This window comes from Rattus norvegicus, chromosome 7 (assembly GCF_036323735.1).
Source record: "Rattus norvegicus strain BN/NHsdMcwi chromosome 7, GRCr8, whole genome shotgun sequence".
NCBI lineage: Eukaryota > Metazoa > Chordata > Mammalia > Rodentia > Muridae > Rattus > Rattus norvegicus.
Genome location: NC_086025.1, coordinates 115,410,511 through 115,422,987, shown reverse-complemented (window position 1 = coordinate 115,422,987; position 12,477 = coordinate 115,410,511). Strand labels below are relative to the sequence as shown.

Here is a 12,477-nt window from a genome sequence, read left to right as displayed (position 1 = left end):
CCCCGCCCCTTTCCCCTGTTCCGTGCGGATTCTCTGGGATCTCTCTCTCTGTCACCTCACAGTAGTCGTTGCCGGTCGCGGGTGTGGGGGCGCGAGCAGCGCAGGGCCGCCTTTCCCCCGCCCTCAGGCCGGGCCCGGGCTCGGTCCCCCGCTCCCTCCTCTCCCCACCCCGGTCGGGTACCGGAAGGTCCAAGCCGCTGCCGGGTGCCCGAGGGCCATCGTGGCCGCCGCCACGGGTCCTGATGGAGCCGCCGAATCTCTATCCGGTGAAGCTCTACGTGTACGACCTGTCCAAGGGCCTGGCCCGCCGGCTCAGCCCCATCATGCTGGGTGAGGGGACTGGGGTCAGTGGGAAGAAGGCAGGTGGCCGCCGGCAGGGATCTCCTGGGGCGGGGGCGGGGGGGGGGGAAGAGGAGCTCAAGGGTGGGAGAAAAGACCCATTAGGGCAATGTGAGTGAGGTGGGATTCCCTGAACCCCTTTTCAGCTTCATGGTCTAAGCCAAGGAGCAAGCTCTTCTTCAGCTAGGGACTGGGGTTAGCCGACTGATCTTGATGGGTTCCCCAAGAAGCCAGGGAACCCTGCTTTTTGGCTCAAAGTAGAGAAAGTGAGGATACCTCCAGCTCGTGTGCCTGGTGGTGGAAGCGACACTCCAGACGAGATTCGCTGGTGTCCCTTGGAGCGACTGCCCTCCGCGCCAAAAGGAAATTCCCTCTGCAGTCCTTGGAGTGGATAGGAAGGGAGCGCTAGAGCGGCCTAGGGCTTGAGCTCCAGGTTAGGTCAAGTCAGGTCACCCTGAGCCAGAACTTGGAACTAATTACATTCTGTCGGATAATGCAATTTTCGCTCAACAGTTAATTGCTTTTGACCAGATGGTAAGAAAGCGATTCTGGGGGAGGACAGGATGCTGTATCAGTGAGGATTAGTAAAGGAAAGTATATCGGTTGTGCTCAGTTCAAATGATTTAATGCTGAGAGAGAAAAGCAGCCCTTCAGTGTAGTTCCAACTTCAAGTCAAATACCAAAATGTCTGTCATATAGGATTTGTCAGGTTTGTCATTTCAGGTAATGGTGGACAAGAATGGATTTCAGGGATTGAAAATGACATAGTTGTGCATGGTTCTGTGAATAGCTATAGTGTTTCCTGGAGACATTGGAAGAAAGGCTAGTTCTTAGGAAAGACAAGGGGCAGGGATCAAGGAAGCAAGGCAAGTTTTGAGAGCATCCATTTGTGATGTGTCATTGAATTGAACTTAATTAATCCTTTAACCCTGGGGCAGTGAGTGGTTTCTAAATTTGACTTCACATCAGAATCATCTAGAATGTTCTTTAAAAACACAAATACCTGACTGAGGATACTGCTCACTCACTGGTAGAGTTCCTGCTTGGCATGCTGCAAGTCCCAGGGTTTGATCTGTAACACGAAAACAAAAACAGACATACATTGTTAAATGGGATTGGGGCAGGAGTTGAGGGGAACTGAAAAAACTATTAAAACCAACTGGGGTGGGCCAAACCTATAATCCTAGTACTAAGGAGGCTGAGGCAAGAGGGCTGTGGGTTCAAGACTAACAAGCTAGGCCACACACACATCTGTGGGAGTGAAAAGAGATCTGTGGGAGATCATCAGGTCGAAACAGTTCCTCTACCAAGACACTGGTAGCCAGTAGCTAATGGAAGCAGAGTGAAAGGAGACTTTGCCCTAAACTATTTCGTACTTTTAAATAAGTGCCCATTTTATAACCTTTATATGTGTAAATCATAGAGCCGTGTTTCACGAATACTAAATCAGAGTCTCTGGAAATCTGTATTTGTAATTTGTATTTCATACCGTTCTTTATGTAGCCAGCCCATTATCATTAGAGAGAGGCTTGGACCTAAGTCATGGATTGCAGGCAGGGTTCAGGGTCCAGTCATGACTCAGTGGCAGAGCCCTTGCCTAACATGCACAAAGCCCAAGTTCAGTCTTCAGCACACCTGAGAGGAAAGTAAGGCAGATCTGAAAGCAAAACTTCAAAGTATTCTTCACATCGTTTGGGGACCGATTGAGCCATTGATAGATTGTGTCAGGTCCCAGCTAAGCTCCTCGGCAGCCATTTCTTTAGCTTTACCACAGAAAGGCATCATTTGTTTCCTTGACCCATAAAGTACCCTCCAGACTGATTTTTTTTTTGTCCTAAAACCTAATAATTACTGTCCTTAGCTGAAAGAGACAATAGATATTGTTTCATTAAACAAATAGTCGAGGGCTTAGCAAGTGCTGATGTTTGTGTTAATGTTTAATGAAGGTGGGTAGATGTTTGCAGACATGGAGCTAGCTAGTGTAGGAAATATTTATTAAATTAAGAACAAATTGTGAGGGCTAGAGAGATGAATCAGTGTTTAAGAGCACTGACTGCTCTTCCAGAGGTCCTGAGTTCAAATCCCAGCAACCACATGGTGGCTCACAACCATCTGTAATGAGATCTGATGCCCTCTTCTGGTATGTCTGAAGAGAGTAACAGTGTACATATAGATAATAAATAAATAAATCTTTGAAAAAAATAATTTAAAAGCAAATTATGATCTGTGCTGAATGCAAGGTAGAAAATAATATGAGAGACTCATTTTGAAGAACAGTTTCAGAAGCTGTGACTTTTAGGCTGGAAATATAGGATGAGGAAGAAGCAGCCATCTTTGAGAGTGATGAGGGAGTTAGAGTATTGTAGATAAAAGGATTGACCAGCCAAGATTTAGAGCCGGAAGGCCTGGCTGTTCTTTTTTCCTGTATTGTATTATTCACTTTGTAAAACAAAAAGTTAGGGAAAATTATAGACATTACTTTCTAAAGTTAAAGACACACATACACATTAAAATATTAAACAAAAACAAAAATAGAAAATAGAAATCGCCTTTGCATTCTTCCCTTTCAGATACACCAACCTTAAAGTGGTATATAACCTAATTTAGTTAGTTTCCATATACTGATTTCTCATTCCTAAATATATTTGAACTGTTTGTTTATTCGTTTGTTTTTCAAGATGGTTTCTCTGTGTAGCCCTGGCAGTCCTGGACTTGCTTTGTAAACCAGGCTGGCAGTTAAGCTCACGGAGATCCACCTGCCTCTGCCTCTTGAGTACTGGGATTAAAAGGTGTGCACCTTCACGCCACCTATATTTGAACTTTTTAAAACATTAATTTGTATGGGCCAGCAAGGCAGCTCATCAGGTTAAGACACTTGTCACCAAGCCTGACAGCCAAATCTGACTTTGATCCCAAGAACCTAAGGAGAGAACTGAATCCCAAAAGTTGTCTTCTCACATCACCCAAGGGTAACGTGAGCACACGCATGGTCATGCTCACAAACAGTAAACATGATAAAAATAATGTGTTTACTTATTTTTGTAAGGATTTCTAGAAGTATATAACACAATAATTGAGTACCTGTCACCAACCAGCCACCCCAACCCCCTTTTCCTGAGTTGCATGCACTAGAATCCTTACCACACTTCTATGAAATAGGTCTCATGATCTGCCCCAAGTCACACAGCAGACAAGTTACAGAGCTGGGTTATGGACACAGAACTTATTTCACCATCTTTTTGCTAATACCAACTATCCAAGGTAATATGGTCCCTCGTGACTGAAGTGGGTTCCTTGTTCAAAAGTCTAACGGTGTCCTTTGACAAATGTCCCAAGATTTACTGAAAATGCCCTAGGCTCAGTGTCTGTGCTACTCTTCTAGCACAGTGACCATCCTCCTTTGCCCTCCTTTTCCCAAAGTAAATTCCTGTCCCTTTAGTCATGTAAATTTCCCAATAGAAGATCTTAACCTTGGGGCTGGAGAGATGGCTCTGTTCTTACATCAGCTAACTCAAGTGCCTGTAACTCCAGCTCCGGGGGACCTCTGACCTCCACAGGTGCACATTTGTATACATAAGTAAATAATAATAAAGTTACTTTTTAAAATAACAACTTAAAGACCATCCAGTTCTGTTATGGTTCATGATTGACTTAAATAACACAGTTAGATTTCACTAAATTATCCTGTCCGGTTGATGACTTAGCTTTACTTTTGCGTGCCTATATGCTACATGTGAGAGTATATAGTAATAAATAAAAATTAAAAAAAAAACACATTTCAGGGCTGGGGAGATAGTCTAGTGGATAAAGACTCTAGTTATACACACATGAAAATCTGAGTCCGAGTGTATGCCGTGTCTGCTGGTGCCCATGGAGGCCAGAAGAGGGCCCTGGATTCCCTGAAACGAGAGTTACAGGCAGTTGTTAACCACAGGACATGGGCTGGGAACCAGATGTGGGTCCTTTAAACTCTTAAGCACTGAGCCACCTCTCCAGCCCCATCCTGTCCTACTTTGAGGACATGTGCCTCCCATGAAACTGTTCTGCAGTACCTCACCAACCACAGTTCTCCTCGGCATTCTAATTGCGTGGACAGCTTAATTGCACCTTTTCCCCCATGTCACTACTTGGCTAATATAATTAGCTATTAAAATTGTCCTTCAGCTCTTCCTCCTAATAATTTTAGCTACTCTTTAAATTTCATGACCTCTTTCTGTGAACAGGTGTGTAGAGATAAGTGCAGAGGTTTGAGAGGGGTGAGGGAATAAGGTAGGGCTCAAGATGCAGCTTAACAGTGGATTCCAGCTCCCAGTCCTGCTGCCTCAGGTCCTCAGGCTTGCAGGGCAAGCACCTTTTCCTACTGAGCCACTCCCCAGCCCAGGAATTGGTTTTTGAACTAGGCTAACAAGTGTTTCATGTTTCATTTCTAACTTGAGGCTTTATTTATTTTTTAAAGATTTATTTCATGTATGTGGGTACACTGGTGTTGTCTTCAGACACACCAAAAGAGGGCATCAGATCCCATTGCAGATGACTGTGAGCCACTATGTGGGCGCTGGGAATTGAACTCAGGAACTCGGGAAGAGCAATCAGTGCTCTTAACCACTGGGCCATCTCTCTAACCCCCCTATTTGGGTCTTTATACTTAGCTCCTTCAATAGTAGCAACAGAGACGCTTGACTCTTTGGTGTTAATTTCTTGAAAAGTACTGTGTATGGATGTATAAAATTAGATAGCCATATAAAAGAGATAGCAGCTGCATACCAGGATAAATGCAGCAACTACTTGAGTCTTTACAGCAGGAGGCTGCAACTCCTGGAGGCAGAGAACCTCGCTCCTCAGAGTACCCCAGTGACAGTCGAAAGCCAGTGCTCCTTAAGGGGTATGAGCACCCGTGGGTGATGTGGGGCTGAACCAGGCCCTCACCAAACTATACCCGCCATACCAGTATTGATCATAGGAATGACTCAGACTTGGACATTAAATAGGAGTTATTCAAATCTGAGAGGTTTTTTTTTTTATGTTTAATGCAATCTATTGTTCTTTGTTTTCGTTTTTATTGTTCATTGTGTGCTCAACTATTTGATATCCACTGAAGGAATGAGGGAATGGTAATCCTGCATCTTTCTGCAAAATGTAAATGAACGCGGCTTGCAGGGCTCTGTGTTCTCCTGCTTAACGTCTGCAGCCTCACTTTGCCCCCTCATGTTTAACACAACACATTTGACACCAGCTTTCCTACATTAGAGTACAACAGAAATCTGCTTTTGTTATTACAAAGAAGAAGAAACCCTGTTCTAGTCAGACTTACTGTTGCTGTGGTGAAACACCATGACCAAGGCAACTTGGGGAGGAAAGGAGTTGTATGGCTTATATACCCTGAATCACAGTCCAGTGAGGAAAGCCAAGGCAGGAACTCAGACTAAGCAGGAACCTGGAGGGGGAGCTGTTGTAAGGACATAGAGGGGTGCTGCTTACTGGCTTACCCTACATGGCTTGCTCAGCCTGCTTTATTAAGGAACAGAGGACCACCAGCCCAGGGGGGGCCCCACCCACAATGGCCTGTACCCTCCCCCATCAATCACTCATTGAGAAAGTGCCCCACAGGTTTACCTACAACCAGACCTCATGGAGGCGTTTTCTCAATTGAGGCTCCAATACTCTTGCTTGTGTTGAGTTGACGTACAGCTCACCAACACAGGTACCATTGGGGCTTTCCTCTCGCAGAGCCTCAGAGTTTCCACTGCCAAGTACACAAAGTACCTTCAGGTCTCTCTTCACAGCCTGTAGGCCCCATTACCACCCCAGGAACCTTCTCTGTCCAGTTCTTGGCCTGCCTAAGCTCTGCTCAGTTATCTGCTATCTCAGTTCTGATGTCAACTCTACAAACCTTTTCCTAAACCCCACCTCCCGGTCTTGCTCACAGGCCGCTCTCCTGTGCTGATACCATCTATACGCTCCTGGGAGTGTTTATTATCCTGTTTATAATTGCATGTTTTCTCATCCATACACACACAATCTTGTGCACCCCCCAGCTGCACTGGAGGTTCCATGAGGCAAGAGCTCTGCTGTAACCCTAGGGTCTGACATAGTCATATTCAGTGAACATTAACATGGTGATTTCCTGGTACCTCTTCTCTCCCCACAGACAAGAAGGGTAAACCCCTCTGCTGGTAGGCATCTTATGATATTGACTTCGACACCTACTTACATTATACAAATGCTTCTTTTACTTTTTCCCAGAGAATAAACATGTTTCCAGGTAACACTTACTGTTGGTGAAGTGCCAGTTAAACCACTTTGTTGCTAGGGGAGGGTTGTGCAGAGTGAACCAGGCTGCACTTGTTTTATACCAAAGAGCTAATGTGTTTCCTTCCCTGCCACACAGAAGCTAAATGCCACCTGCAAAGAGGTGCATGTAGGGTTGGGAATTTAGCCCAGTGGTAGAGCGCTTGCCTAGCAAGCATAAGGCCCTGGGTTCGGTCCCCAGCTCCGAAAAAAAGAAAAAAGAAAAAAAAAAAAAAAAAGAGGTGCATGTCTCTGGAGTTCCATCACTGCCGTCCACTTAACTCTTATTAATAGGCATTTGCATAGCAGCAACAGTATACTGGGGCTGATGGAGCCTCTGTGTCTATATGTTTATCTAGCTCTGTGGATAAGGAGCAAGGGGTGCTCTCCCAAGACTTTTATGACCTCCTAACTCTGTACAGCGAAGGCTGATGGTAGCATACCTTGCCCTAGACTTCCTGTCATCCATAATAGAGCTGCCATCCACACATTCTGTTTGTTTTCTGTATCCATATTCCATAGACCTCAGAATGAGTGCCTTGGCTGTGCCAATAGGTTTAGAGACACGAAGCCACGTGACTACCCATTCTCCCTCCAGCTTGCTGAGAAAATCCCAGTGGGAAATAATCCGCTCTATGCTGTGCTAATATCCACTGAGTCTAATCCACGTCCCCAAATGGCTCTGTGCCCTGCTTTCATGTTACTACCCCACCTCACCTCCCATCCTACTCTTGCCCCAAAACTTCAGATTCAGGTAAGCCTGCTCTCCCATGCCGTTCATCTTGACAAGACCATAGTCTCCCTCCTTTTCTCCCTAAGGGTAGGCTCCACCACAGCAAGCCTCACCTCTCTACCTGGGTATCTCCAAGGAACCCGTCTTCACATCTTGCCTTGTCTTTTTATACTAGACAAAATGCAGGTCTTCGTCATCTTCATAAAATGACTTCATAAAATGCACTAGGTAACATTTGAAATATGTGAGAATGGGTCCGGGCTGTGGCTCCATTGGCAGAGTGCTATCTAGCATGCACAAAACCCTGAGCTTGATCCCTAGGGTCCCCTAAACCAAGCATGATAGATGTCATTAATTCCAGCAAGTAGAGGTGGGAGGCAAGTAGATCAGAATTCAAGGTCATCCTTAGCTACATAGCAAGTTAGAGGCCAGCTTAGAATATATAAGACCTTGTCTCAGAAAAGAAAAAATAAATCTAGGCCTCTGAGTATAGTTCAGTGGTAGAATACCCACTTAGCATGTACAGGACTTCATGTTCATCCCCCCAGGACAAACAAGAACGTTTAGATGTAAAGAATGGTCTTTGAATTCCAGATCAGAGAGAAATAGAGAGGGGGAGAGAGAGACCTGGAATCCTTAATTTACCTAGAGAGGGAAATGGTACATAACACAGGAGGTTTAGACAGCCACTCTCCTTCCAAGTTTCATCCTTGAGCAGATGAGGGTGACACGTAGCAATCTGTAAGCCTTTGAGTTGACAGTTCCAGTGAGTGGGTGAGGTCACCTGTGTTCCTACATCCTTCATTGCCTTGTCTGTCTTTCTGTGTGTTGTGTGCTGTCTCCTTGCCTGTCCTGTGTGCTGTGTGTGTTGTCTCCTTGCCTGTCCTGTGTGCTGTGTGTGTTGTCTCCTTGTCTGTCCTTCTGTGTGCTGTGTGTGTTGTCTCCTTGTCTGTCCTTCTGTGTGCTGTGTGTGTTGTCTCCTTGTCTGTCCTTCTGTGTGCTGTGTGTGTTGTCTCCTTGTCTGTCCTTCTGTGTGCTGTGTGTGTTGTCTCCTTGTCTGTCCTTCTGTGTGCTGTGTGTGTTGTCTCCTTGTCTGTCCTTCTGTGTGCTGTGTGTGTTGTCTCCTTGTCTGTCCTTCTGTGTGTTGTGTGCTGTCTCCTTGCCTGTCCTGTGTGCTATGTGTATTGTCTCCTTGCCTGTCCTGTGTGCTGTGTGTGTTGTCTCCTTGTCTGTCCTTCTGTGTGCTGTGTGTGTTATCTCCTGTAGGTTTATCCTTGACCTCTAATCTGTTCTTTAACTCTTCTCTCCATTTCATCCTCTCCACATCTCTCACAGCATTTTATAGCCTAGGCTAGCCCTAAAGTCACTATGTTGATGACGATGGCTTTAACCTTTTGCTCCTCCTGCCTCAGCTTCCTAAATGCTGGATTATAAACATAGTGTCACTACACTATACCCATATTACTACCACACATCTTTTTTCTTCTTTAAGTTAGTTTAGTGTGTATATATGTACTATACATGCATGTGGAAGGTCAGAAGACAACTTTCAATGTTTCTTCTGCCATGTGGGATGCAGGAATTGCATCCAGGTCATCAGGCATGGTGTCATGTGCCTTTTATCCTCAGAGTCATTCTGCTGGTCCTTTTTTTTTTTTTCTTTTTTTCGGAGCTGGGGACCGAACCCAGGGCCTTGCGCTTCCTAGGCAAGCGCTCTACCACTGAGCTAAATCCCCAGCCCCTCTGCTGGCCCTTTTTAAAGATGTGTTTTTACGTATATCTAAGTGGTATGTCTGTTGTGGATGTGTACAAGTGCCCAGGGGATCAGAAAAGGTCATTCGATATCCTTGAGCTAGTCTCACCCCACCCCATATCAGTGCTGGGAAACAACTTGAGTCCTGTGGAAGAGCAGCACGTACTACGTGTGGCGGTGCACACTTGTAACCCTGGCATTGGAGAAGTGGAGCCAGGAGGATTCCTGGGGCTTTCTGACTTCCCAGCCTACCTGAATCAGGGATGCCCGGCTCATTAAGAGATGTGGTACCGAAAACAAGATGGAGAGTGATTCAGAAAGATACCTAATGTCAATCCCTGGCCTCCGCACACATGAGCGCACAGGCACGCGCAGGCGCGCGCGCACACACACACACACACACACACACACACACACACACATGGGAGTCTAGGTTTGATGATACATGGTTATAATCTCAACATCAAGAATTTGAGCTAAGATCACTTTGTGTTTAAGGCCAGCCTGAGCTATACCGCATGTTGCTTCAAGCAAAACTAAGCAGGGCTCAGTGCTAGAGTACTTGCCTAGCATGCACAAGGCCCTAGAATTGATCTCCAGCACTACAATCAAATGAAAATAGACTGCTAGTCATTTGTTTGGGCCAGAAGACAGCTCGGTGGGTGTAGATGCCTGATGGTAACCTGAAATGGTGAAAGCAGAATTGACTCCTGCAAACTGTCCTCTGACCTCCATGTGTACACTGTGGCATTGTGCACTGTCTTAAATAAATACATGTAAAACTTACAAGTAAGGGCTGGGGAAAGGCTCAGTGGTTATTTTTCCAAAGGACCCAGGTTCAATTTCTAGCACCACATGGCAGCTCAGAATCATCTATAATTCCAGTTCCAGGGGCTCTGATCCCCTCTCACAGACGTATGTGTAGGTAGAACAGCAATGTACATTAAAAAATAAAGATAATTTTTTTTAAATTTTTAAGACGTGGGTCTGACCAGAGTACTCTCCTACTCAGGCCAGGCCACCCTGCCTCGCCACAGGCCTGCTGGCTGCCCACTGTTCCATCACCACACCTGCCCTCTGCCCTGCAGAAGCTCAGTCTTCACGGTTTGCACAGACTGTTCTCTCTGGCAGATACGCCCAGCTTTGCCCCTGCTCGCTCCTTCATTGGTTGAATTCAGGCTCTTGAAGGTAGTTCTTTATCTTTATTAACATAGCACCCTGTTTTTACCACAGTTTCAGTGCCTATCATCACGGTGTTTTAGTTAATTATTTATGTGTGTGTCTCTTTCCACTTGACTTTGAGCATCTAAAGGTAGGATAGCCTGTGTTTGCATTTTGACACCTAAGATTGTTGGTAGGTGGAGGAAGAAAATAGGCCCCAAGTGTAGGTCAGTGGGAGAGCACGTGGTTAGCAATGTTTGTATGCCTGGATTCATTTCCCTGGCACCAAATACACAGGCATTGCCTTTGTAAAACACAAAGCATTTAGCTTGGCTCCATTCTTTTCTGAAGAATCACACCTTACTGGAGAAGTAGGTAACATCTTCCAGATTTACTCTGGGTTTGCTGTAGATGACACAGAGAGGTTGGAAAGACATAGTTGACTTAATCCCAGATGGGAAACAAGGATAAGCGAACATGCTCTCTGATAAAGCAAAATGGCTTCTGAACTTCCTGAATATAGAGGAGAGCAGTGTCTAGAACATTCTCCAGGAGGTTTCTCACAGTTGTTTCCTGGTTTGAGTGAGTTCTAAATCTACTCAGCCTGAGAAGGTACTCAGTCTTGTCCCAAATGGCTAAATCTCTCCTTTTCTCCACAGGGAAACAACTGGAAGGAATCTGGTAAGTGTGGTGGGACTCCTCATTGACTGCTCTGTGTCACCACCCAGTTCACTGTCTCTGCACTCCAGGCTCAAAGCATAGTTCTTGGTTCTCAGTTTCCCATAGCCTTTTTTTTTTTTTTTTTTTTTTTTTAATATTTGGGGAGTGGGGGCTGTTAGTTTTCAAACAGGGTTTCTCTGTGTATCCCTGGCTATCCTGGAACTTGCTCTGTTGGCCCAGTCTGGCCTCAAACTCACAGAGATCTGCTTGCCTCTACCTCCCAAGTACTGAGTTCTGAATGGTGAGATTAAAGGTGTATGCCACTCTCAGCTGGCCTAATCTTTATTTTTATGTGTATGGATAGATAGCTGTCTTTGTACTCTATATGTGCTTGGTGCTCAGGAGGCCAGAAGAGGGTGTCAGATCCCCTCACACTTAAGTTACAGGGAGTTGTGAGCCACCATGTAGGTGCCAGGAAAAGAACCCAGGTCCTCAGGAAGATCAGGCTCTTAACTGTGAGCCATCTCTCCAGCCCCGAGGCCAGTCTTTTCTTTTCTTTCTTTCTTTCTTTTTTTTTTTTTTTTTTTTTTGGTTCTTTTTTTCGGAGCTGGGAACCGAACCCAGGGCCTTGCGCTTCCGAGGCCAGTCTTTTCTACACAGGGAGCTCTGGGCCTGCCAAGGCTATGTAGACTGAGAAAGGAAGGGAAGGGGAAGGGGAAAGGAAGGAAAACATTCTGGAAAGTACTTGTCCTAAACATACATTAGTCCCTAAATGGTAGAGCTTGATGACTTAATGGCATTTACATCATGTTAGATATTGTATGTCATCTTTAAACACTTAAAAGTGTGTTTAAGGGGTTGGGGATTTAGCTCAGTGGTAGAGCGCTTGCCTAGCAAGCTCAAGGCCCTGGGTTCGGTCCCCAGCTCCAAAAAAAAAAAAAAAAAAAGTGTGTTTAAGTTCCATGTATGGCCTATTCCATTGGCCATCTGTGAATTTGGGTATGAGGGTAGGAACAGTCCCAGATCAGTCATCCCAGATTCAGAAGAACACTGAGAATATCTTAATTCATGTCTTCATCTGGCTAATATAAAATTGGCTACCATGGTGACTGACATCTTGGAGCAGACATCGTTGTCACTGTAATGTGGTACTTGCTTTTCCTGGAGACACTGAATTCCTGGCTCACTGTCCTCTCTGTGGCAGGCATACCTCTATAGTTGTACACAAGGATGAGTTCTTCTTCGGCAGCAGCGGTATTTCCAGCTGTACCCCGGTGAGTGTCTCCCCTTACCTGCAGATGTGTGGGGAGGGGGTTCCTATAGCCCGAGAAGTTGGCTTCTAGCGTGTGCCTCTGGCCTGTGGCAGTTCCTCGTGTTGGCGTTTAAGCCGGCTGTGGTGGTACACTGCCAGAGGACCTGGGTGTGGTTCACAGGATCCATGTGTCAGCTAACAACTTCTGTAGCTCTAGTTCCAGGGGACCCAATGCCCGGCTCGGGCTCTGCATGCAGATAGTGCAAAGACATACACAGCAAGCAAAACACA

At 45.7% G+C, this 12,477-nt stretch overlaps 1 protein-coding gene across 4 annotated transcripts in view; it reads left to right on the top strand.

Moving 5' to 3' along the window:
* The first annotated feature begins 13 nt into the window (after positions 1 to 13).
* Desi1 (desumoylating isopeptidase 1) overlaps positions 14 to 12,477 on the top strand; it is a 21,362-nt gene continuing 8,898 nt past the window's right edge. Inside the window, exons 1-4 of one of the 4 annotated variants that reach the window (XR_010052977.1) lie at positions 15 to 330; positions 10,126 to 10,301; positions 10,934 to 10,955; positions 12,139 to 12,208. Coding sequence is in view for 3 of the 4 variants with exons in the window: in XM_039079282.2 (XP_038935210.1) it covers positions 243 to 330; positions 10,126 to 10,301; positions 10,934 to 10,955 (286 nt within the window). In the remaining variant the exon portion in view is untranslated. Of the gene's footprint in view, positions 331 to 10,125; positions 10,302 to 10,933; positions 10,956 to 12,138; positions 12,209 to 12,477 lie in introns of all 4 variants that reach the window. The other 3 variants (XM_039079282.2, NM_001025703.1, XM_039079283.2) reach the window with 3 other exon arrangements.